Consider the following 25,000-nt stretch of genomic DNA (forward strand, 5'->3'; position numbering starts at 1 on the left):
CATTAAGGACAACGGCCCCTGAGGACCAGGATTTGACGCCCCTGGTCTAACCGGTCTAAAAACGACAATACAGTCGATGCATAAATAGAGTGTACAGTGTGTTGAGAATGCTGTGTGAATACATGGGTGCACTGCCCTGTCTGTTTACACGTCTACGTGTTGTGCATGTCTATAAGTTTGCCTTTTGAACTCCCTTCAAGCTACTGAATACATTTACTCCCATGTGTCTGACCCTGTGACTTCTCACCAGGGTCTGGGTAGGGCAGTGTGTGTGTCTGTCTGTGTGTGTGTGTGTGTGTGTGTGGGAGAGAGAGAGAGAGAGAGAGGGTAGGGGTGGATAGGTTGGTCAGCCTTAAGGCAGAGCAGGGTATTCTGGTACTGCTACTGGTATGCTTGTGTGTGCCCATGGCGTGGGGGGGGAGTGTGTGTAGAGGGTGCTGGGTTGGGGGACAGACTGTGAGGGGAAGAGGGTGTACACATACACACCGAGGAATGCTCCAGCCAATGCCAGCGTTGTTAGCTCACGCACAGAGAATGACTAGGATGACGCCTTGGAGAGGGTGGGCCAGACGGTTGCCGGGCAACAGGATACACACACGCAGACACACACATACGGGTACATCTGTGGCGTCATTTAGCGTCAAGTGTGTTGAGCTGAAGCCCATGTCGCTCCTTTCCAGCACTGCTCATTTGGTGACACCTGTGTGAAGACATCCATGTGCTCATACCGTCCATATAGTATTTATGTATTCAAGTAGCTCTGAGAATGGATCAGAATGGCTTTCACAAGTCTTTTTTTCTCACTTTTGGCTTTTTTACAAGGGGAAAGGATATGGGTCAGGGGGTTATTTGTAGATATATTGTGTTTGTGTCTCTGTAGAACTGGAGAGTTCAGTCAATGGTGAATAAACTTGTATCCCGTTTTGTTTCCAGGTCGACCAGGGGCAGCAGGGAACATCAAGACCCTTGGAGACACGTACCAGTTCACAGTGGATGTCCAAGACTTCTCCCCCGAAGATGTTATCGTCACCACCTCCAACAACCAGATTGAAGTCCGGGCAGAGAAGGTGAAAAAAGTTCATTTCACCCAAAACGTTATCGATCAAACCTGGCTTGATTACGCCTTCTGACATTGCTTAAAGTTTGATCCAGTCTCATCTGGTTGAGTTTTTCGGTTTGTGACTCAAAGTTAAATTCACTGTGATTTAGAAATATTTCTTCAGACTTTTTCATCTTTATTTGATTTTGCTGTTTTGTTTTTTTTTACAGTTGGCAGCTGATGGTACAGTGATGAACACGTTCACCCACAAGTGTCAACTGCCAGAGGATGTCGACCCCACCTCAGTGACATCATCCCTGGAGGCAGAGGGAGCACTGACAGTTAGGGCTCGCAGGAACCCTTCCAAACATGAGCTCACTCAGACCTTCCGCACTGAGATCAAGATATAACCCAGCTCTCCTTTAACTCCCTTTGTCCCTGTATTTTGTTAGTTACTTCCTGGATTCCTTCACAAATAATGCCAACTTTCGACACATTGTGTGGCTTTCTTGCAGTTCGAAGACTAGCCTTACATTATAGGCTACCACTTACTATTAATTAAATTAATATTCACGATGAATTTGTCATTAGAGCAACTTCACCTCAATATCACCACACATGCACTCACAACTCCTGTTTGAAAAATTGGTTTGACGTTATTAAGAAAGTACTTACCACAAAGTCTTGTTGACTCAGTCATTTTGTGAACAGTTGGTTTTACTCAACTCTCTGTATAATGATGAATTATTGTACATTTAAGTCTGAATAAATATTGCCTGTTTTGACAATAAAAAAACTGGTGTGTGCATCAATTTCTGTTATTTTTCCCCTAATCATGATAATAAAATTCCAGGTTTGATCACGGATAATATTCCAATATTAAGGATAAAAGTCTCATTTATTAATAATTTACTTAATGCCTTAGAACACAATTATTTGAATATAACATGAAATCTCAAGTTCTATGACTTATGTATTGACAACACTGCAGAAATGTTGCCAATATTTAAGTTATAGTAATTAATGTTATTCCAGTGTGAAACCACATTACCCAAAACCGTGTGACATACATAATTACAATGAAATAAACATCTTTCAAAAGTTAAGTCAACAAATACTTTATTCACAGTCTGAGTACCTCGTATATTACTGCTTTGTAAGTATACTGTAACAACTAACAAGTTAATCACACTTTTCTGTTGCCATATACAGGGTGAACTTGTTGCCAATGGTAGAAATAAAATACAAAGTTGGTGTGTTGCGCCATCGCGTGGTAAATTTCAACTGACCACGAGCTTGAACTACGCATGTGCATTATGTAAACCATCCACCCGGCCACTATCAATCGATCAGAGAGTGGAAGATGGCGGTGAATCGAGTCTGTAGAACTGGATCGATCGCCGAAAAACTCGATTGAACGCATTCAGCCTGGAGACTTTTGGAAAATACTTTGAAAGAGAACACAACAAGCTATTGAAGCAGAAAAGGTAACGTTTCGTAAGAGGTAATTCTAGCGTTTTCGTCGCAGAATATGGCTTGCGTAGTTACACACAGGACTAGGATCGGAAGGGACGAGTAAAAAGAAAGGCCTTCAAGCTAAACGCCATCTTGTTGGTTCATAACATGCATGTCTAGGCAAGCTGAATTAATCCCTGATAGCAAAGGCACAAGGATAGAGGATTGATAATCAATCGGATGCATCGTCAAACTAAACTTTCTCAATTTAATTCTTTAAAAAAATAGTGGCTTTCATGATTGTTCGTTCGACCGATTGTCTTTGTTTCTCTTTTAAATGAAGAGCAGTCTTGTTTGTCATTGTCATAATGTCATTATGTTTTGAGTCAAGTCTGCTGAGAATGTATACACTTCTTAGTGCTTTTTATTACTCTCAATTAAATGTAAAAGACAAGATGCCTTGTAAATAATAATTAAAACGCGCATGTTATTAAGTTATTTATCCTATTCAAACACCTTCCCATACTCACTATTGTTTTTATTTTCTGTTATCATTATTTCCAGCTCATTAAAGCTGAAGCAGGTTTGCTGGACCCGATTTACTGGTACCATATGTAATCTCCAAGATGGACTTTCCCTGGCACAGCTCTAAGGTCCTGGAGCAACTTAACCAACAGCGTCAGTTGGGTCTGTTGTGTGACTGTACCTTTGTGGTAGATGGAGTGGACTTTAAAGCCCACAAGGCTGTTCTCGCCGCCTGCAGCGCCTACTTTCGTACGCTGTTCCTGGACCAGAAAGATGTGGTGCATTTGGATATCAGTAATGCTTCAGGTGAGAGCTTTGTTGTCATCTACGATATTGCTTCGGACACTCCATTGGTCAATCCAAATGGTTCATGTGTCCAATCATTTTCTGAATCCTACAGAGGATATTCCATCTCACAGATTAGTTTCTCTTCTTCAGGTTTGGGCCAAGTCCTGGAGTTCATGTACACAGCCAAACTGAGTCTAAGCCCCCAGAATGTGGAAGACGTGTTTGCGGTCGCCAGTTTTCTCCAAATGCAGGAGATTGTCAACGCCTGCTCTGCTTACCAGTCAGTCGCCTCCTCAACATCAGCCACACCACTAGACTGCACTGCCCGTAAGTACGCCAACATTCCCAATTGATCTCAAATCAAAATACACACATTTGATAAACAGTTCAACATTAAAATGAAATGAAACAAAACGTTCTTATTGGTCGTCCTCTTCATCTCTGTTGAAACAGACAGACCAGAGGAAACAGATCCGAAATCCAAAGAACAACCTCCAGAGATGGGTTCCCTTGACGACGAGACCCCAAGCACCTCTATGGAGCCAGACGTCGATCCAGGGTCAGACGTCATTGAGGAGGATCCCAAAGAGACCGCCGCAAATGTCCAAGAAACAGTCAGTAAGGCCGCAGACAAACCAGCCCCATGCAGAGGAAGACCCCCTAAGAACGCCTTGCACACGGCACAGAAGAAAACATCGGTTGAGAAAGTGGACCTGGAGGATGAGAGTGTAGCCAAAGACGTGCCCTTTCAGGACGACCCCTCGGATGCCGACTACACCCCCAGTCAGTCCTATGTATTATCTCATGCGTCCGTCGTGACGTCGATTGGCCCAGTTGACCCAGTCTGACCATTATAAACTCCCTGTGTGTTGTATAGAGGGTTTATAAGAACTGTTCTGTGTTTTTATAGAGTCCCCGTTCAAGTCTTCAGCAGGCAGATCGTACATGAGCATGAGGAGGAGGAAAACCAGGAGAGCCCCGAGACGGAACTACCCCCCAGGTAACCACCTTCAGCATCATGCACCTGGACTGGGACATGGATGACTGGGCCCTATAGATCTGCATACTGTTTGCTACCACGACCAGCAAACTGTTCTCCACTCCATCTATGCACTCCCAAGGCCACTGAGCGATGTATGTCTTCACTGTGTCCCGTTCCCAGATGACTCGGACGAAGGTAACGTGCCGAAGTCTGCAAACGAGGAGAAGAGAGAGAAGGATCAGGAGGAAGTGGAAGGAGGGGAGGAGGAGAGGGAGGCTGGAGGAGAGGAGGAAGAAGAAGGAGAGGAGGATGATGACAGCCAGATGGAGGAAGACGACACAGAGAGTGGAAGAGAGGGGAGGCAGACGCGCTCCGGGGCGATCAACGACCGAACAGAGTCTCGGTCCTACGGCTCAGTGACCCACAAGTGTGAGGTGAGGGTCCAGTATGGAAACCCTGGATGTCCCGTCAAAACACCTCCATGTTCCCATGAAAACATTTACACACTTTCACAAAACTCCTGTTCACCCCTAAAAACTCTTGTTTATACCCAAAGGACTCCAAGTATTTTCATTTTATTTATTCATGTGTTCATTTTTTACAAATTTCATACACTGTAGATGGAAAACGTGCGTTTCAAATATATTAATAGCCACTGATCTATTCCAGGACTGTGGGAAGAAGTTCACACACACCGGGAACTTCAAGAGACACATCCGCATCCACACAGGAGAGAAGCCCTTCAGCTGCAGGGACTGCCACAAGGCGTTCTCTGACCCGGCAGCCTGCAAGGCCCACGAGAAGACACACAGGTCTGTCTGAGTGAGCTCCTTCATGAGTGAGCTTCCCCGCACCAGAACAATGTTTGGAATCCTTGTTGAATCTTCCCTCTCAAGACGCGTAGGTTTGTCTTCAAATGTAGGTGGGACATCTTTTTTTGAACTGAGAATGCAGACGTGAAATACGATTTTATTGAAAAAAATTGTGTGTGTGTGGAGGGGTGCATAGAATAATAATACACATATAATGTGCATATAATCAAACCTCGCGCTTCTGACCTTTTTGCGCTCTCCTTGCAGCCCTCTGAAACCGTACTGCTGTTCCACGTGTGGGAAAAGTTACCGCCAGATCAGCCTGCTCAACCTGCACAGGAAGCGCCACACCGGGGAGGCCCGCTACAGCTGCGAAGACTGCGGCAAGCTCTTCACCACGTCCGGTAACCTCAAACGCCACCAGCTGGTGCACAGCGGTGAGAAGCCCTACCAGTGCGACTACTGCGACAGGGCCTTCTCCGACCCCACGGCCAAGATGCGACACCTGGAGACGCATGACGCAGACAAAGGACACAAGTGTCCTCACTGTGAAAAGAGGTTCAACCAGGTCAGGAGATGCTAACTGGTCATGGGGACAGAGGCTCTTAATTGATTAGGAAGCGAGGCAACGTTCTCGTTTAGTTTGATTGGGGATCTCCTAATTAATGTGTTTGAGTGTGGCTACAAATGGGATTTGGGGTATTATTTAAAGTCGACTGAGTTGTACTGATTGGTCAGTGTTTACAGGATATGACATACTTGGTCTGTTTTGCTGCCCATGCAGATGGGGAATCTAAAGGCTCACTTGAAGATCCATATCACAGACGGTCCACTGAAATGCAAAGAATGTGGTAAACAGTTCACCACTTCAGGTGAGGAATGACTAGTTACACTTCTTCCATGTGTTTCTGTTGTGGTGTCTATTTTCCTACTTTAACGTAACCGCAGTTTTCGATCGTTTATTTTTGACTTATGGGGTTCGGTTTGGGTATCTGACTGTGGAGTCTGTGGTTACAGGGAACCTGAAGAGACATCTGCGGGTGCATAGCGGGGAGAAGCCCTACATATGCATGCACTGTCAGAGGGCTTTCGCTGACCCAGGGGCACTGCAGAGGCACGAACGCATACACACAGGTAGACTTGCTGAATGCATCTCTTCACTGGTAATGTCACATCATTTGGGAGTGGCTTTTGAAATGCTTTTGTGCATGTTGAGACCAGGAAGTATCTACCTCAGTGTTGTGTGTGTGTTGCAGGAGAGAAGCCTTGCCTGTGTCTCATCTGTGGAAAGGGTTTCACCCAGGCCAGCTCCCTGATCGCCCACGTCCGCCAGCACACTGGAGAGAAGCCCTACGTCTGTGATCGCTGTGGCAAAAGGTACAACTCTGGATCCCAAACAAACGTTGTTATGACGGGAGTCAGGTGGCTGAGTGGTTAGGGACTTGGGCTATTAATCAGAAGGTTGCTGGTTCGATTCCTGGCCGTGCAAAAGGACGTTGTGTCCTTGGGCAATGCACTTCACCATACTTGCCTCGGGGGAATGTCCCTGTAATTACTGTAAGTCGCTCTGGATAAGAGCGTCTGCTAAATGACTAAATATATAAATATATAATAAAGATGTTATATGAAAGCATATGCTTTAAATCTTATACAGATCAAATACAACTTTTATTATATATATATATAATAGTAGTGTACTAGTAGAAATCTAAAGAAATGCACTGCAGAATGTTGAAACATATGTGCAGTACACTATATTACAATACATGTACATTTTGTGGTGTAAGTAGCTTATTTTGATCTCTCAAAAACGTAGGTTTGTCCAGTCCAGTCAGCTGGCCAATCACATCCGCCATCATGATAACATCCGACCACACAAGTGCCACATGTGCAACAAGGCTTTTGTCAACGTTGGGGATCTCTCCAAGCATATCATCATTCACACAGGTACTGCAGGAATATTGAAAATTAGTCACTTCTGCATGCACTGCATTCCCCCCAAATTGATTTTATCATTAATTGATTATCTGGACCTTTTTCTTTTTATCTTCCTCCATGATGTCACCAAGGAGAGAAACCCTTCCTGTGTGACAAATGTGGGCGTGGTTTCAACCGCGTTGACAACCTGCGCTCCCACGTGAAAACCGTCCACCAGGGCAAGGCCGGAATGAAGCGTCTGGTGGTTGCCGAGGGAGACAGTGATGATGGGGGCGACAGCTACCCAGGCATGTCTACCTCTGACAGCGAGATCAACATCGTCACCGTCACAACCGAGGACATTGTCACCTTGGCGACAGAGGCCCTGGCCGTTAGTGCTGTAGCCCAGCTGACAGGTCAGAGAGCATTCTGGGTAGTGTAGGACAGAAGAAGGACTTGACCACCTAATCTCATCTGTGTATGTGTTAACATGGTTTCATATCTGTGTTTCCAGTGGTACCAATGGCTGCAGATGTGTCGGCGGATGACACAGAGGCACTGAAAGCAGAGATCACCAAAGCAGTTGAGAAGGTGCAAGAGGCGGGTAAGTAAGGCAGCTGTAAATTGAACAGTAGCGTAGTACTCGCTCTGCTTCTATAAAGTTTATCAATAAAAATCGCAGTTGTTCCTTCTGTATGATTCACTTCTACATGACCCCCACTTTCCTCCTCCCAGACCCCAACACCCAGATCCTGTATGCCTGTGACTCATGTGGTGACAAGTTTCTGGATGCCAGCTCATTAGCCCAGCATGTTCGCATCCACACAGCACAGGCCCTGGTCATGTTCCAGGCTGACTCTGACTTCTACCAGTACACCACCACCGCCACCACTGAGGGGGATACGACTACAACCTGGCAACCCACCCCCGAGCAAGTCATCCAGGGAGGGGAGCTCATCTTCCGCACCCAGGATGCAGAGGGAGGGGCGAAAGAAAGCGAGGGTGTGGAAGAGACACAGGAGGAGGGAGAAGAGGGAGGTGGGGAGGAAGAGGAGGTGGCCCAAGCTGACACCTTGTCAGAGGTGAAGAATGAGACCATTGACAGTGGAGAAGGAGAAGAGATGGATTGTCAGGATTAGGTTAGCAGAGGAGTAAAAAAATTGACAACGTGAGAAAGAGTTAAAATTGTCCACCGTACTTACTTATAGAAGTACAGGGGATCTATGATAAGGGCTCAGAGTTTTTGTGGTCAGGTCACTTGGTCAACCAAAAACTCCAGCCGCCTGCCAAACTCACAATGACAGCTCTTGGGCAGATTTGGGTATATTACTGAGATCACCTTTCATTTATAGAAGAAAAGAAAAGTCTTGATGCTGACAGCTCTTTTTATTCTAGAATCTAGAAATGTCAGCAGTAGCCTGTAAACATGCAAAGGTAGATTTGCACAGTATGCAATGTGTATAAATGGAAGTAATGAACTGGGTTATCCTTATTATGTCGACAATCTTTAGGCTTGGTATCCACGGACAACCTGTAGATTTTACACGTCTGTGCGCTTTCCTTAGTAAAACCACAGATACGTTAGCTTGTGTGTTAGATAAACAAATTGCCCTACTGAGATGCAGTGTGCATTATTTTCCACTTACAGTATTTTGGTATACTTAGTTAAAATATTTTCATTAAAAGCACAGTTCTGATATGTGTGGGCAAAGTGAGTTGGGAGGACTTTTCTAGACTACTTCTAACTACTAGACTAGAAGAGAGTCAAGATCACTAGACTTGGTCTTACTGGCTCTCAGGGACACGTCCATGGGAAACATTGTTAAATGCTGTGCATGTTGATGTTTGTCCTCCTCTGTGAAAATATGGGAGTGTTGTTTTCGTTTGTTGATGTGAAGGGAAACGAGGAAAAGTATGAATTGCAGATTTACTGTTCGTCATAAGCATGGAGAGGTTTCAGTCAAATGGGTTAGGGGTACACTAACAAAAACAGGGTCATTCCTGTATGCTTCCGTTTATGCAGGTATGTTTCCGTCAGTCAACTAATTTTAAATTATAACATTTAGTAGGTCCTGTGGTGAAAATAAAATATTTATGATCGAACAAAAATGTTTAATCTAACACAGAGATCAATAAAGATTAAATAACAATGGATTGAGAGTACATCGTGTATTTATGATTTATTAAATCAGTTGTATCTCTCCTTTGTCTTTTCAATTTTGTTTTGTACTTGAAATGATTTTAATTGTTTAAAGAAATTCATTTTTTATTGTTCACTTCATCATGGGTACTTTGGTGACGCGTTCTTGTATGTGATTGGCTGAATCACGAGGCGGAAGGTTAGCCTTCTAACGCTGACGTCTACTTCTACTGCAGGAAAATGGCGACGTTGACAGCAGTCATGCAAACGATCCGGTCTATTTGTCCACTATCGTCCAAAAAACGATCTTTTAGCATGGCCAACACAAAGTCTACAATGCTAGGAAACGGGGTTATTTTCTTTCTGTCGATATCATTGATGATGCATTCGGCATGGGCTGACGGAAAGACCCTTGTTCTGCTGGACAATATGAACATCCGAGACACCCATTCAATCTTCTTCCGCAGTCTGGCAGGTACAATCTACAGTAGCCGCTCTAGTTAGCAAACTAGTTAATGCAACTTTTTTAGCAGTTTCACATGAAAACGATAACTGTGTATCGTATTATCTGTATTGTAAGTGTACTTCCGTTGTCTCAAGAGCGTGTGCATGTACCATTTACAACTCAATGCTAATGCTAGCTAGCTTCCTAACTGGCTCTCCCTCGCTCTGAACCTCAATCAAGACACAGGGTGGAGACATAAGAGAACGACAATGAGAGTGACCATGAAATCCTGTCGCCAAAGTAGCAATTGACTAACATGACAATAGAGCTTATATTCCTTTTTCTCATTTTAGACCGAGGATTTGATATAACCTTCAAGACCGCAGATGATTCGTCCCTTTCTCTGATCAAATATGGACAGTTTCTCTACGACCATCTAGTCATCTTCGCCCCATCAGTTGAGGGTATGTTTCAGTCTTAAACTCAGTCCTCTGCATTTTTATGCCTTATGTGACTCAACACTTAAGGCTCCATAATAATAATAATTTGTATTACAAATATTTGACGGACTATTTGCATGAAAAAGTTTCCCCTATTCCACCCAATCAGGAGTTTCACTTTTTCCTTTCAGACTTTGGTGGCAATATCAATGTTGAAACCATCACTGCCTTCATTGATGGTGGAGGAAATGTCCTTGTTGCTGCCAGCTCTGATATTGGTAAGAGTATGGATAACATTACATATATTTAATCACATTTTCTGTATCCTTTTGCAAAGCCACAGACTCACTTTGAACTCATCAATCATAACTTTTGACTCAGCAAGTGTAATGCGTATATATAATTGAATGCTGCTGCTATGTCCACTCCTTTATTATAGGTGACCCACTGAGAGAGCTGGGTAGTGAGTGTGGGATCGAGTTTGATGAGGAGAAGACTGCTGTCATTGATCACCACAACTATGATGTGTCAGATCCTGGTGATGTAAGTAAGAGTGTTTCAATAGTTTCAGTTTATACAAACTCAAATGTTTTGTGTCAGAATCCCCTTTTTTTTTAAACAATGTATGGATATTTATTTTTTTCTGTTTACTTCACCTAGCACACCTTGATTGTTGCTGACCCAGAGAATCTACTGAAAGCCTCCACCATTGTTGGCAAAGCTACAGATAAACCCATTCTCTTTAAGGGTGTTGGGTAAGTCCAGCATCATAAACTGGGAAATTGTATGATGTTGATAATGTTCCTGCAGTTCGTCAGGGATATAGGTGAACAAGTAATATGAATTTGAATGATGCTGACCCACACGTTAATCCCTTCCCTACATCTCCAGTATGGTGGCAGATCCAGAAAACCCTCTGGTACTGGACATCCTAACCGGCTCCTCCACTTCCTACTCCTACTTTCCTGACAGACCAATCTCTCAGGTATCGTAAAATTAGCCTCAGTTTATATTTTTAAATGTTGCTCTCAAAAGGTCGGTAATCTTTGTCTGCATAGTGCCTTTAAGAAGCCTCATCTTTGAGCGTTGTTGTACGCTTGTCTTCAGTACCCTCATGCTGTTGGAAAGAACACGCTGCTCATCGCCGGGCTTCAGGCCAGGAACAACGCCAGAGTCGTCTTCAGCGGGTCAATGCTCTTCTTCAGCGACGCCTTCTTCAACTCTGCTGTGCAGAAGGCAACACCTGGCTCCCAGGGGTACACTGTCTAATTGAACAAATGTTATAATGTATGAATTAGACTAGAGGATGTACCAGAGTATTGTAGGCAGGTCTCTTGACTTCTTGTGTCCCGTGTTAGGCATGCTCAGAATGGGAACATGGAGCTGGCAGAAGCCCTCTCCAGGTGGGTGTTTAAGGAGGCCGGGGTTCTGAGGGTGGGAGCTGTTTCCCATCATCCCGTTGGTGAAATCAGTCCTCCGGCTGCGTACACCATCACTGACCTTGTGGTGAGCATATTTTTGTCTATGATCCATGATCTTGATATTAGTGAAACCCTTTGTAACTGACGCTTAAGCCTTGATGATGTTCCAACATGCTTGTTTTCTTTTTTTCATATAGCACAGGTTTTTTCAAGCTCCAAAATAGTCTCGGGGGGGAGGGGGTTGGGGGATTATTGTTAACAATTGTTGTTGTTGTTGTGGCGGTTAGCAGCTTACTGAACGCAATCCATCAACACGTCTTTTTCAATTTTATCCATCTCTGAAAGGTAGCGTTACAATAGGTTGGTCTTCTTTGTCGAATATCGTAATGAAAGTGTAGCGCCACGAACTGGTGGTTGCCCTAATTGCAGCAATAAATCCACCAATATTTTTGGGGGCATGATTTCTACTAGAAGACATTAGTCGGGCCGCCTAAGCCTTTTCAATGCAGGAACAACCCTAATAGGCAGTGGAAAACATTTCTTGGCACCCTCTGTGGAGTTTTGCTTTTCCTTGATTTCTAAAACATGGCAATGATGGCACTCCCTATTCCTACACAGGAGTACAGCGTTGTTATTGAGATGCTGTCTGACGGCCACTGGGTTCCCTTCGACGGCGATGACATTCAGCTGGAATTTGTGAGGATCGATCCATTTGTCAGGACCTACCTAAAGAAAAATGGTATGGACGATTATATTATTGACACAACCTAATTGACTGATTTTGTTTTGTTAGAAGTCGCTGTTATGATGAGAGCAATACTAGTGTTCTCAATATGACTTAAATGATTCTATTTCCAATAGGAGGAAAATACAGTGTGCAGTTCAAGCTTCCAGACGTGTACGGAGTTTTCCAGTTCAAGGTGGACTACAACAGGCTAGGCTTCACACACCTGTACTCCTCCACTCAGGTGACCCAGTCAAATGAAATATTCACCAGGCATTACACATAAAAATGAGGTTGAGAGAGTCAAAAGGGATTGCTTAACAATGGCCCAGACCGCTGAACTGTTTTCCTGATCCAATTATGTGTTTTAAAGAACTCTGGCATTGAGCATAACCAAGAAATTAACTTCCTGTTTTCTGACCAAATGTTCCATCTTTTTTTCGACCCTAGGTATCGGTGCGCCCTCTGCAGCACACCCAGTACGAGCGTTTCATCCCCTCAGCCTATCCCTACTATGCCAGTGTCTTCTCCATGATGGGTGGCCTTTTTGTCTTCAGCATAGTCTTCCTTCACATGAAAGAAAAGGAGAAGTCCGATTAAAGAAGAAAGAGAGATGGGTGGAAGAAATTATAAATTTGGTTTGTGGGGGGGAGAGGGTTTGAAATCAATCAAAGGTCTTGGTTGCTGAAATTGAGAAAAAGACTTGGAAACCTTTTGACAGTTTAAAATGTGACATTGTCATTATTGGTTTTGGGAACACTATGCCAATAATTTGCAAGTTTAACTCGTTCAGCATTTAGAAGCTGCGACTAAGCTTTTTTTGTACTAAAAGAAAATAAATGCTGTTTGTGTGTAATTATTACTCACAGGATCCGTGCAGTATGAATTCAGTCAGGATATGGTTGATTTACTCATGAGCTCAATATGAGGTGGTGGAGCACTTGTTTAAACTCGTTTCAAGGATGTCATTTGTTAATTTTTGGAAACAATATGTGGTACATGCACTGAATATTTTGTTGCCTGATCAGAATTGTTCCAATCGGTGTTTGCTATATTAAGTTCCAGAAATACATGTAAGCCACAATAAAATGTTGACATTGTACATCCCATTGAATACGATTGTGTGGATGATTACCGACTGATACTTGATACGATCTGTCACCTCCTTGAACTGACCGGTAAGTGACGTAGCAGTCAGTTATAGCTAGATCTTCAGGGTGTACTGTCTAGCCGCCAGCTGGTTGACAAATGGATATAGCAGCGCTTGAAAGCCAGTCTATCTAGCTAGCTTGGCACGAAAGCGAGAAATAAATAATGGACTGTGTTAGTGCGTACAACTTTAACTTATTGAAATGTGCCTGTCGAAATACATAGTTACAGGTAAAGTAAGTTGCTGAAATAGCCTGTCGGCGTCATAAAATGACTTATTGCACCATCAAATTAAGTTGCTATTTCTAGCTAGTTCAAGTTAGCTAGCTATTGCTAATTAGCTAGCAAGGCTACACCAAAGAAGTGGGCGCTATCTGACTGGTCTACAATCTACTTAAGCTAGCACTTTTGCAAAATAGCTTACATTTCTGCTGTTTCGTGTTTGACGGAATGGTAGACATTTATGTAACAAGGCTGTTGGATATGTAATGGTACAGTATATGTTGCCACCAGTTTTTATAAAGTTCAGACTAGTTGAGTAGCACTAGCAGGTCGGCTAACTTGCCGCGCTAGCCAACATAAGTGAGCAACATATCAGCTGACAGCTGTGGGCTGCCAAGACAAGACCAGAGCAAAGTAGTGATGGATCAACTCAAAGTCAAGGACCGAATATTGGAGAACATTTCGTTGTCAGTCAAAAAGGTAAGCCCGGTCGGAATGTACAGTAAACATATTGTTCACTGCATATCGGTCTAGTCTAGCTAATGTACATGTTCTCCTTGTGGAGGGTGCCAGCTCGTTTGAACAACACACATTGACTCAGGGCAGTGCAGTGTGGGCCTTGCTTAGTGAACTGAGGAGAACAGCTGGGTGTACTAGAAGAGAAACGGAATGCGCTACCATTGTAATCTGATAATGGCAATGATTTTACAGCAAACTAAACTGTTTGCCTCATTTGTTGTCTAGCTGTCACCTATCATTAATTGAGTACCACGTTGATGGTGGGTTAACCATCCTGCTTGACTGCGGCATACCGATGCTGTCATGATGTAAACATGCTCGGTGTGCTTCTACGCGCTAGTCCCCGTTAATGCAGCAAATATAAACTTGGTTGGAACTACAATTTAGTAACAGCGTTTGTGCTTATTTTGTGTATTAGTCCTTGGGAGTGTGTTAACTTAGAGTGTGAAGGACTACTCTGTTTTGGGATGTTTGTGTCGATTGCCTTCCTTGAATGTCAGTGCTATTGTTGGCGTTGTCCCTGCCTCGGTTTAAAACTATGCGCTGTGGTTGACTTCAATGCAGTCTACTTGAAGTGTAGTGAGGACTTGGCAAGTGCAGTGTACACTTTGGATGATATGATTTTGAAATAGCTTAGCCCATATTTTGAATGTTTCCCTAAGTCTCATGGTCACATGACAGTCAGGTGATTGGAATTTGTAAGGAACTCAAATTTTTCTATGCTCCATGTTCAAATGTTTGCAGTGGTGCCTTCGCAGATTTACGTGATATATCTATAGTAAGTCTTACAGTATTTTGTAAACACAGCTTATCATCATCATACTGACACACAGGCAATGAAATGCCTGCCTCACTGCCTTTTTCAATTCCACTATCCATAGACAAACGTTACTCAACCATTTCTCTAGCATGAATGCATGTTTCCACTCTGTCATGAGTGGGGGCCAGTTAGACTGTGTTCCTTATGTGACCATCTCCCTCTGTGTCCTTCACGTTCCGCAGCTGCAGAGTTACTTTGCTGCCTGTGAGGATGAGACTCCAGCCATTCGTAATCACGACCGGGTGCTGCAGAGGCTGTGCGAACACCTCGACCACGCTTTACTCTACGGGTAAGAGACATGTAAGAATGACAGGATGTTCGTACAGTTTATTCTCTCAGTATTGCGCATTGATAATTTAATGGTGCTTACAATGTACTAATATGAAGTGAAGTGTTTTTGCAGAAAGGGTTCATAAAGCTTTATTAAATTGCCTAACTTGTGTGTGTTGCAGTCTTCAGGATATTTCTTCAGGTTACTGGGTTCTAGTCCTCCACTTCACCCGCAGAGAGGCGGTCAGACAGATAGAAGAGCTGCAACACATTGCAACCAACCTCGGCCGCAGTAAGACACCAGTATTTCACATCCCAATTACGCATTGTGTGTCAACATTTGGTCCTAGCTCGGCGCCTTTCAAGTCGCTGTGATGTGTGACGTCTAGGATGTTTTGTTGTGGATTAGAGTGCTTAGCTTCTCTACGGTGTAGCTTATGTGTTTGTCCTTTCAGAGAGGAGATTATTGGGTTTGGGTTTGACTCGACCCGTTGGCAACACCAGATAGGAAAGAATGCATAGGTCTTTAAAGACCCAATTACCAGCCACACATTTAGGACTGACTAGTGTTTATCTTTTCTGCTTCAGGCCGCGCCTGGTTATACCTTGCTCTTAGTGAGAGCTCTCTAGAAAGTTACCTCCGTCTGTTTCAAGAGAATCAAGGCTTGCTACAGAAGTATTACTTCAAGTAAGTGCAGTCCTATTGGAACAATTTACTCCTTTTTTTTAATGATAAATGCAAGCAGCTCCAGTTCCACCAGCAAATTAGGCAACTGATTCAGAAATCAATCTCTTTTCAGAAATGCGCTGGTTTGCAGCCACGACCACCTCACCCTCTTCCTCACACTGGTGTCTGGATTGGAGTTCATTCGTTTTGACCTGGAGCTGGTTAGTCAACGACACTAGTAATGGAAGCACACAGGGCTTGTGAAATGTTCACTTTACAGAGTTTTTTGAGTTATTTGACGATTAAATCACTGTCAAAATAAAATCCCACATCAGCGTCAAAATAAAATCCCACATTTACTATAGGATGTGCCCTACCTGGATGTGGCCCCTTACATGCCAGAGTATTACAAGCCCCAGAACCTGCTGGACTTTGAGGAGAGGCTGCCCAGCTCTGACAGCCTTTCCCTGCACTCCTTCACCTCCCTCACCTCCACCAACCTGGAGTGGGACGACAGCGCCATAGCCCCGTCCAGCGAGGGTAATGAACACAATCCTCTCTCTTTGTGTGTGTGTCTCTCTCTCTCTCTGTCTCTCTCTCTCTCTGTGTCTGTGTCTGTCTCTCTTTCTTTCTCTCCCCCTATTGCTCGATCATTCTCCTAGTCTCATGCAGAGGCACTCATTTATAGGCTGATGCCACGTAATGAAATATCGATCCCGCAAGTGAATCAGTCCTGGCTGGCACAAGTGACTCACAGATGTATAAAATGATTGGCAAGAAGTAATCTTGATGAGAAGTGCTCTTTATTAAATTATGTGATGGGCACTGAGCGTGATCTCATGTGCTCGGAAACGTATAGATCAGCGATTCACAACCTGTGGGCCGCGGCCGCTAGGGTGATACAAGTGGGGCACTGACGGCTATGTAACAACTGTAGTCACGCTCCGTCACAACAAGGTTCGTTCGCCACTCACTGGGCTCAAACGCACGACCTCCGACTTGCCAAGCGTGACCACTACCAACTACGCCAAATAAAAGCTAGCTATTCGTTGATGCGGGTGGCCTGTTACATACCTGAGGAGTGAATTTCACAGGTTCACACCCGTTACACCACCATACCAATTAAAAACGTGTGTATGAATAAATATCAAAATATTTATATATACTGTTGGTAAATGATTATTTCAATTCTAACACATTTTTTTTTATATCTTGCCTTTAATTTATCATGACCGAAACGGCAATAGTTAAGCTTGGCATTTGACGAATGACCAACTGACATTTCCGTTTAACTTGCATAAGCAAATAAAAAAAATTTAAAAAAAGAAGAAAAACACAACATGCATGGATCACTTCCGCATATTACATAATCCAAGTCAACAACTTCCGGTAGTGAGCGGTTACGTTAGTTCTCAAAAACAAAGCTTTTTTTTAATGAGCTTGGGTTTTCTTCCCAAAATGACAATAAACTATGTACATAGAATCCTATGTTGCTGCCCTTCAAGCTAAAGGGAAAAGGGGTTCAACTTGTACGTTTTGAGCTACAATTACAATATGGTTTATTTAACGTGCACACTAAAAGTAGCTAGCTGTAGCTAGCTATTTAGGATTGGAGCAGTGACGTTAGCTAGGCTAGCTCTAGCATTTAATGTACTCAATTATCTGTCAGTTTGCTTGCTAGTCATTAATGTTAACTCACATGAACAATTGGTCTGTCATATTTGTTTCCTATGGATAATGTAATGTAACATATCTCAGTTTTTTAACAGAAATCTGGAAACGTTGGGAGAGATCTCGTGAGGGGCGATCTGTTGTTGGGGGAAAAAAAGCAAGACGCTGAGCAATAGCTAATGTTTAACAACATGTTATGGTTATTTAAAATTCACGTTTCTAACTTCACCGGAAGTTTTTAGGCCTGGTTGTGGTAGTTACGCAGGTTACCTCTCTTTACAATGTGTGCTTACTGTGGCGCTGATGGGCACTTTGTCTTCTTTGATCGCTCAAATAAATTGTGCCGTGAAAGCAAACCGTTAGGCTCCCGTGTTGTTAAACGTGTGATAAGCGCAAATTAAGTGAACGGATGTCGGGCGGCCACAAAAATATTTGAGCCAGGCAAGTGGGTCGCTAAGTGGAAAAGGTCGGGAATGGCTGGAGTAAATAAACCGAAGGCTTCTGATTTCTTTGGTTTTATAGTTGTGTGTGAATGCTGCCACATTTCCCATTGCTCCTGACAATTATTCATTTGTCACCATGGTGGTGACCATATTATTAGTCACCAATCCGGGTTTAGCTTTTCTGTTTCTCTCCGTGTCTGTTGTTATCATGCGTTTCATGTCACGTTGTTCTGTTGTCATTTTCTCATCAGTCTCCTGTCTCATCCTTCCCTGTCTAATGCTGAATCTCATCCCTCCTTTTTTAGATTATGATTTCGGTGACATCTTCCCCGTGTTGCAGTCAATGCCCATTGCAGACTGGGAAGGTGGGACATGGTTAAACCCCCCTCCCTCCTTCTTCCTCTCCCCTCACAGCATCATGCATGCTCATCCCACAGTATGTGCTGAATGAATGCTGTTCTGCTATTCAAAGGCAAAACTACCTTTCAAAAAAGGTAGCTTAATGCTACTGCTTGAAGCAAAACTTTGATAAAGATCAACTAACTCAAACGCTTTAATGTTCCTTGAAAAAGATTAATATACATTTTCTGTACGAAGATGCACACATATTCTTTACAGTTTACTGTTTTCAAAGTTTTATATCATTCGTAATATAGGCTGCATTACTCATAGTTGCTTAGTTGTGAAAATATTAGCCTTTTGTACAGTAGCCTTTTGTAATGAAGCCAATAAATAAACTTTTGCAGTAGTGCTAGTCCATCCTCAGGTAAGTGTGGGCAGTGCTATGCGCTGGTGTCTTGTTGGATGGGAGGAATCGTGTTTTAATATACAGCAGACAGTCCCCCCACCTCCCCCAGGGAACCATGATCCTAATGCTCGCTCTGCATTTCTGTCTCGTTATACTAAGGGGAAGTGCGGTGCTCAATGCCACTGGTGCTCAATCTGTCTGGTGTGTTGCTCTCGGCTGTGTCAGGAGGAAGCTCATTACTCTGTCCTGAGGTGTAACTGAACCACCATAGCTTGGATTGACAGCCGTTGCATGGCTACAGTTAGCAGGTTAACATGGGGCTTAATTGACTTTTTAAGAAACGTAAGCAATCCTGATACGTTTTGTCATTCCTTAGGTCTAAGTTATGTAGATATATATATTTGAGGGAATATTATATTTGGAGATATTCAATATATCCAACTTCTGACGACAGCTAGACTAAGTAGTTTATACTTAGCTGTAGTAAAAGTAGGCCAGTGTAAGCAATGGTGGAATGGTTTTACCCAGGCACGAGATGAAGCATGTCTATCTATCTGCGTATTTTTATCCAATGCACCCATACAGTCATTATTTTTCTGCACGTCTGTCCTGTCCACATCGCCATATTTCTTCCCCCCCCACCCCCTCATTTAAAATGTATGGCGTGTGCATGCATGACCAGTGTGAGTGTGCGGGTGTAGACTGCTCCGTCATCCCATTAGCTCCATCTGACCCGTCTCCCCTTATCCCAGAGGGAGATCTCACAGACCCGGTCAGTTGTCCTCGCTCCACCGGCTCCGAACCACAGACGGTCATCGGTAACTCTGTGGCGCTTCGAGCCGCCGTCGCCGCCTCATCTGTCATCGTCAAGGTGGCCCCTCCCCCACCCCCCGCACCTCGGAGCCCCACGTTGAGACACAACCCCTTCAACGAGGACTCGGACACCAACACATCCACCGACGTCACGCCCGTGCACACAGCCAGCCGCTACGACGCCACCACCGGGGACGACACGGAAAGCACCAGCAACGAGCTGGAGGTCATCAGGTGTGTTTCGTTTTAGATTTTAAGATTTTATTACAGTTTCACATAGTAATGCTCATAATAATTTAAAAAACGTTCTTAAACGGCCATTAATCTAACCGACAAGATAAAAAAATGTAGAATGGACGAGTGTCTGTGGCCCATAAAAAAAAAAATTCTCCCATAAGGGGAATATTTTGAAATGGCAGCATAAACAACAACAAGGGAGTCAGATGGCTGAGCGGTGAGGGAGTCGGGCTAGTTGTGTCCTTGGGCAAGGCACTTCACTCCTACTTGCCTCCGGCGGAATGTCCCTGTACTTACTGTAAGTCGCTCTGGATAAGAGCGTCTGCTAAATGTAAAATGTAAATGTAACAAAACAAAAACAGATTAAATCCGAGAGCGCCGGCTGTACCTACATGATTGGCGGTTACACAGAAGTACAATTACAGCTATTTTGTTGCTGCTCAACAACGAAAACGTAGATTGCCAAAGTTGCAAAAGATCGCTAGATTTGTCGCTAGCCGCAACTTTTTTGTCATGAGGTTAAGGTGAAAAAGGGTTAAATCTAGCGAAGTTGTCGCTAAATTGGCAACACTGTTTAACCGATAGTATTAACCGATTTACATCCGTATTGTCGGTTAACAGTTTCATGGTTTATTATTTATGAGCATCTTTAGTTTCGCATATCTGATGGACCATATCACCATGTTTGGTTAGACTGCTAGTCAACAGTTAAGAGGAACAGGACCTAGAACTGAACTGTGTACTTGCACAACCCTGAAACCTGGTCTTTCATCTTCCCCAGGATGGCTAGACGACGCAAGCCTGCTAAGAAGCGTCGGGGGAAAGGCCCCACAGACTCGGCCAGCAGCCAGCCCACGTCCTCCCTGGAGCAGGTGGAGGCTGACCTCAGCCTCCATGCCGCCGGGGAAGCCGACGCCTGGAGTTCCTCCCTGGGGCCCCCGCAGGACTCCGGGTCTGAGACCGTGAGGAGGAGGAGGAGGAGCAGGAAGGGAACAGGGGAGGAGGAGGATGGTGAAGAGGCGGAGGGGCTGCTGAGACTGCCGGAAATGACGGACACCTCCATGGAGAGCGTGGGTCAGCCCCTGCGTGACGTGATCGACCGGCTCGACGGGGGCGAGGTGTGGGAACGCCTGGTGGCAGAGGAGGAGGAGGGGGGGGGGGGGAGGTGGAGAGGATAAGAGCCACCACAACGGGACAGGAGGACCATGCTCAGGGGCGACCTCGGGCCCACACCCCACAGGGCAGCAGCCCTTTCGAGGGGATCCGGGGGGCGAGCCTCCCGACCCGGCTGGAGTCTCACTGCGACTTCTGGCCCCCAGCCCCAACTTCCTGCAAGCCCCCCCGGCCCCCGCTGACTTCTACTGCTTTACCCCCCACAGTCCAGACCCTTCTGCCCAGGGTGGTGGCCACCATGACTCTGCAGGGTATGGCCAGTCGCAGGCTCTTCTTGGTAGCTATGAAGGTGAGGGAGAAACAGAGGCTCTGGCAGGACAAGAAGACGTCCTGAAACAGGAAGAGGAAGCAGGGGAGGGGGAAGGAAGTGACACGGGAGAGCAGTTGCAGGTGGTCGTTGAGAACGGATTGGCTGCTTCTGGAGCGCCTGTGGAGGAGCTTGAAGATGATAGGCTAAGTCCGACGGAAGTCACTCATCCTGCTGAGTTCAAGTAAGGAGCTAAACGAAGAAAGACACGGTCGATCGGTCATTTTGGTCTAATTTAAAAAAATCGGCAACAACTTGTTTTGTACTCCATAGTGACGCTGTTGTTCCATAGTAACAGTGTTTCATTGATGTCTCAGGGTGGACAACAATCACCTGCTCCTGCTCATGATCCATGTCTTCAGAGAGAATGAGGAGCAACACTTCAAGGTGAGGACAGTGTTCAGGGTCCTTCTCTGAGAGGAACAAGAAGATGCCGTGTGCACCGGACCCTGAGGTGTGTGTGTGTGTGTGTGTTCCCAGATGGTGAAGATGAGTACAGGGCACATGGAAGGAGACCTGCAGCCTCTCTTCCTGCTGCTGACTGACTGTTACATCTACCTGCTGAGGAAAGGTAGGGGGCTTAACCACAGTCACTCACAACACTGATCCCAGTCTACAAGGACCACATAATACTAGGTTACAAAGACTTCCATAGCTGAATGTGAGCTGAACAACTAATAATGATATTGTCAAAGAACTACTCTCACTGTGCAGTTCAACAAGGTTTAGAACAGTGTCTCCATGACAATGAGACAGGTTTAGTTTCAGGGAAAATGGCAACATTATCTCTCTACAGTCCTACTTTGTGTGTGTTTTGTTGACGTTAGTGATTTCCTCCCTCCTTCCCTTGTCCCTCTCTGACACAGGAGCCGCTGAGAAGCCCTACACGGTGGAGGACGCCATCTCCTACAACGAGCTGGACTACGTCTCTGTGAGTTACAGCACAGATGTGTTATCAGTCTATTCTGGTCTGGATGAGATGGCCTCTCACAGTGTCGCAAGGCCGCTGTGTTTACGTTTTCAAGTGCTTAGTGCCTTAGTTCAGGATGGCAAAGATTCTTCAAATCTTTGGTTGTAGTTAAGGTCATCGTGTTTTTCGTCTACGGCTGAGGTTTGAAGCTGTGTCTGTGGCAACAAGTCACAAGGTTCATGAGTTGACACTGTTGTTTTTGTAACAAGACTTTTTAATCTTGTTCAGAACTGCTAACAAAGATTTGGCCATACCTACACATTACTATACGTCAGGAAGTCCATACAGCCTCGGCTCTGTAGAGTCAAGGCTGTGCTGTGTGTCCAGTGGTGTCAAGGCTGTGCTGTGTGTCCAGTGGTGTCATGGTTGTGCTGTGTGTCCAGTGGTGTCAAGGCTGTGCTGTGTGTCCAGTGGTGTCGTGGTTGTGCTGTGTGTCCAGTGGTGTCATGGCTGTGCTGTGTGTCCAGTGGTGTCATGGCTGTGCTCTGTGCTGTGTGTTCAGTGGTGTCAAGGCTGTGCTGTGTCCAGTGGTGTCAAGGCTGTGCTGTGTGTCCAGTAGAGTCAAGGCTGTGCTGTGTGTCCAGTGGTGTCAAGGCTGTGCTGTGTGTCCAGTGGTGTCATGGCTGTGCTCTGTGCTGTGTGGTCAGTGGTGTCAAGGCTGTGCTGTGTCCAGTGGTGTCAAAGCTGTGCTGTGTGTCCAGTGGTGTCAAGGCTGTGCTGTGTCCAGTGGTGTCAAGGCTGTGCTGTGTGTCCAGTGATGTCAAGGCTGTGCTGTGTGTCCAGTGGTGTCATGGCTGTGCTCTGTGCTGTGTGTTTAGTGGTGTCAAGGCTGTGCTGTGTGTCCAGTGGTGTCAAGGCTGTGCTGTGTCCAGTGGTGTCAAGGCTGTGCTGTGTGTCCAGTGGTGTCAAGGCTGTGCTGTGTGTCCAGTGGTGTCATGGCTGTGCTGTGTGTCCAGTGGTGTCATGGCTGTGCTCTGTGCTGTGTGTTCAGTGGTGTCAAGGCTGTGCTGTGTGTCCAGTGGTGTCAAGGCTGTGCTGTGTCCAGTGGTGTCAAGGCTGTGCTGTGTGTAAAGTGGTGTCAAGGCTGTGCTGTGTGTCCAGTGGTGTCAAGGCTGTGCTGTGTGTCCAGTGGTGTCATGGCTGTGCTGTGTGTCCAGTGGTGTCATGGCTGTGCTCTGTGCTGTGTGGTCAGTGGTGTCAAGGCTGTGCTGTGTCCAGTGGTGTCAAGGCTGTGCTGTGTGTCCAGTGGTGTCATGGCTGTGCTCTGTGCTGTGTGTTCAGTGGTGTCAAGGCTGTGCTGTGTCCAGTGGTGTCAAAGCTGTGCTGTGTGTCCAGTGGTGTCAAGGCTGTGCTGTGTCCAGTGGTGTCAAGGCTGTGCTGTGTGTCCAGTGGTGTCATGGCTGTGCTCTGTGCTGTGTGTTCAGTGGTGTCAAGGCTGTGCTGTGTGTCCAGTGGTGTCATGGCTGTGCTCTGTGCTGTGTGTCCAGTGGTGTCAAGGCTGTGCTGTGTCCAGTGGTGTCAAAGCTGTGCTGTGTGTCCAGTGGTGTCAAGGCTATGCTGTGTGTCCAGTGGTGTTAAGGCTGTGCTGTGTGTCCAGTGGTGTCAAGGCTGTGCTGTGTGTCCTAGGTGGGTCTGGACCAGCAGACTGTCACCCTGGTGTGCACCAACAGGCGACGCCAGTTCCTTCTGGACACGGCGGACTCCTCACTGACAGAGTGAGAGACACACCCTTATCTCTCTCTTTCTATGTCTCTCTCTGTCTCTATAACTCTCTCTCTCTTTGTGTCTCTGTCTGTCTCTATGTCTCTCTTTCTGTCTCTATGTCTCTCTCTGTCTCTCTCTCTCTCTGTCTCTCTTTCTGTCTATATGTTTCTCTCTCTCTGTCTCTCTTTCAGTCACTGTCTTTAACTGTCTCTCTCATGTATCTGCTTCTTGCTCTCTTTCACTGGATCTCTCTGCCTTAGCATGGTAATAAGATGATTGATTTTAGTTTATTTTCACTGGCCCTTCCCATGCCCCTTCTCCCCTCCTCTCCTCCCCCAGCTGGTTCGTTGCAGCCCTGAAGTCAGCCATGATAAAGGGCTACAGGGAGCCTCCCTACCCCTCCATCCTGACCGACGCCACCATGGAGAAACTGGCCCTCACCAAGTTTGTCTCCCAGGAGTCCCACTGCGAGGTACCAGAACCTAGACAATCCTTTGCTACCATAGTCTATTACAGTCTATAATCTTTATATAACCACACCATCAAAACTAATTAAAAATCAAACAAAACAATTTGATTAACCCCGTTTTTTTAACAAGCAGAGGCACAAAGGTCTTTGTACATTTTCGATATCTGATATCTCGGCTACCGTTGAGCTCCTGTCCACTCGTTCCACCCGTCTGTGCAGGTGTCTGAGGTGTGCATCCGGCTGTACTCCCTGGTGCACTGGGAGGACCCCATGGACGCGGCCCTGACCCCCCAGGCCGGCCCTCCTGGCTCAGGGGACACCTCCAACACCAAGGAGGGCGCTCTCTTCTACAAAGCTGGAACCGCCTACCTGGTCATGGAGCAGTGGAAGCCTTGTTACCTCGTCCTCAGGTAGGACAACACAGTGGGGTCGTCAAGGAGACGTTTATTCATTTAGCAGCAGGAAATACAGCTGGTAATCAAAGAGCAGAAGTGCACAGTTGGAATAGTGTTTCAGTGTTGACTCACGGCTAAGGAACAGTGTGTTTTGATGTTTGCTGTGGTGCCTCCTCTATTGAGAGGTGTGATGTTGTAACACTGTCTCACTGTCTCTCTCTCTCTCTGCCTCTCT

General features: G+C 45.4%; 4 protein-coding genes across 5 annotated transcripts in view; all 4 read left to right on the top strand.

The window, feature by feature from the left end:
* hspb7 (heat shock protein family, member 7 (cardiovascular)) overlaps positions 1 to 1,835 on the top strand; it is a 2,401-nt gene extending 566 nt beyond the window's left edge. The window contains exons 2-3 of the mRNA XM_047040073.1: positions 934 to 1,067; positions 1,270 to 1,835. Of these exons, the coding sequence (XP_046896029.1) occupies positions 934 to 1,067; positions 1,270 to 1,449 (314 nt within the window). The 3' untranslated portion in view covers positions 1,450 to 1,835. The remainder of the gene's footprint in view (positions 1 to 933; positions 1,068 to 1,269) is intronic.
* A 360-nt stretch (positions 1,836 to 2,195) lies between these two features.
* zbtb17 (zinc finger and BTB domain containing 17) lies at positions 2,196 to 9,220 on the top strand. Of its 2 annotated transcripts, none has more exons than XM_047040610.1 (15): positions 2,196 to 2,543; positions 3,059 to 3,325; positions 3,458 to 3,634; positions 3,761 to 4,090; positions 4,218 to 4,307; positions 4,470 to 4,723; positions 4,959 to 5,101; positions 5,369 to 5,669; positions 5,886 to 5,973; positions 6,119 to 6,235; positions 6,358 to 6,478; positions 6,918 to 7,048; positions 7,171 to 7,434; positions 7,533 to 7,622; positions 7,754 to 9,220. In XM_047040610.1, exons 2-15 carry the CDS (start codon positions 3,121 to 3,123, stop codon positions 8,155 to 8,157), a joined length of 2,715 nt encoding a protein of 904 aa, XP_046896566.1. In that variant the 5' UTR covers positions 2,196 to 2,543; positions 3,059 to 3,120; the 3' UTR covers positions 8,158 to 9,220. The 2 variants fall into 2 exon arrangements, with proteins under 2 accessions (XP_046896566.1, XP_046896565.1); XM_047040609.1 differs by having other exon boundaries at positions 2,196 to 2,526.
* Positions 9,221 to 9,362: 142 nt separating this feature from the next.
* On the top strand, positions 9,363 to 13,297 carry ddost (dolichyl-diphosphooligosaccharide--protein glycosyltransferase subunit (non-catalytic)). Its single transcript, XM_047039887.1, has 11 exons — positions 9,363 to 9,633; positions 9,957 to 10,067; positions 10,235 to 10,321; positions 10,483 to 10,586; positions 10,704 to 10,798; positions 10,935 to 11,028; positions 11,151 to 11,299; positions 11,402 to 11,549; positions 12,083 to 12,203; positions 12,326 to 12,432; positions 12,639 to 13,297. Exons 1-11 carry the CDS (start codon positions 9,399 to 9,401, stop codon positions 12,786 to 12,788), a joined length of 1,401 nt encoding a protein of 466 aa, XP_046895843.1. The 5' UTR covers positions 9,363 to 9,398; the 3' UTR covers positions 12,789 to 13,297.
* A 100-nt stretch (positions 13,298 to 13,397) lies between these two features.
* The window catches only part of plekhm2 (pleckstrin homology domain containing, family M (with RUN domain) member 2), a 14,083-nt gene continuing 2,480 nt past the window's right edge, over positions 13,398 to 25,000 (top strand). Inside the window, 16 exon segments of the mRNA XM_047040581.1 lie at positions 13,398 to 14,039; positions 15,081 to 15,187; positions 15,351 to 15,460; positions 15,757 to 15,856; positions 15,969 to 16,056; positions 16,201 to 16,375; positions 18,255 to 18,314; positions 19,450 to 19,744; positions 20,529 to 20,904; positions 20,906 to 21,411; positions 21,545 to 21,614; positions 21,708 to 21,798; positions 22,094 to 22,158; positions 23,824 to 23,912; positions 24,241 to 24,373; positions 24,590 to 24,780. Of these exon segments, the coding sequence (XP_046896537.1) occupies positions 13,980 to 14,039; positions 15,081 to 15,187; positions 15,351 to 15,460; positions 15,757 to 15,856; positions 15,969 to 16,056; positions 16,201 to 16,375; positions 18,255 to 18,314; positions 19,450 to 19,744; positions 20,529 to 20,904; positions 20,906 to 21,411; positions 21,545 to 21,614; positions 21,708 to 21,798; positions 22,094 to 22,158; positions 23,824 to 23,912; positions 24,241 to 24,373; positions 24,590 to 24,780 (2,516 nt within the window). The 5' untranslated portion in view covers positions 13,398 to 13,979.

Source organism: Hypomesus transpacificus, chromosome 18 (genome assembly GCF_021917145.1).
Source record: "Hypomesus transpacificus isolate Combined female chromosome 18, fHypTra1, whole genome shotgun sequence".
Taxonomy (NCBI): domain Eukaryota; kingdom Metazoa; phylum Chordata; class Actinopteri; order Osmeriformes; family Osmeridae; genus Hypomesus; species Hypomesus transpacificus.

Excerpts from the sequence above, each read along its gene's own strand:
- zbtb17 (XM_047040610.1), top strand. The coding sequence starts at position 3,121 with ATGGACTTTCCCTGGCACAGCTCTAAGGTCCTGGAGCAACTTAACCAA. Across the intron at positions 7,049-7,170 it reads GCATATCATCATTCACACAG|GAGAGAAACCCTTCCTGTGT; the intron begins GTACTGCAGGAA and ends GATGTCACCAAG. Across the intron at positions 7,623-7,753 it reads TGAGAAGGTGCAAGAGGCGG|ACCCCAACACCCAGATCCTG; the intron begins GTAAGTAAGGCA and ends TCCTCCTCCCAG.
- ddost (XM_047039887.1), top strand. The coding sequence starts at position 9,399 with ATGGCGACGTTGACAGCAGTCATGCAAACGATCCGGTCTATTTGTCCA. Across the intron at positions 10,799-10,934 it reads ATTCTCTTTAAGGGTGTTGG|TATGGTGGCAGATCCAGAAA; the intron begins GTAAGTCCAGCA and ends CTACATCTCCAG. Across the intron at positions 11,029-11,150 it reads CTGACAGACCAATCTCTCAG|TACCCTCATGCTGTTGGAAA; the intron begins GTATCGTAAAAT and ends GCTTGTCTTCAG.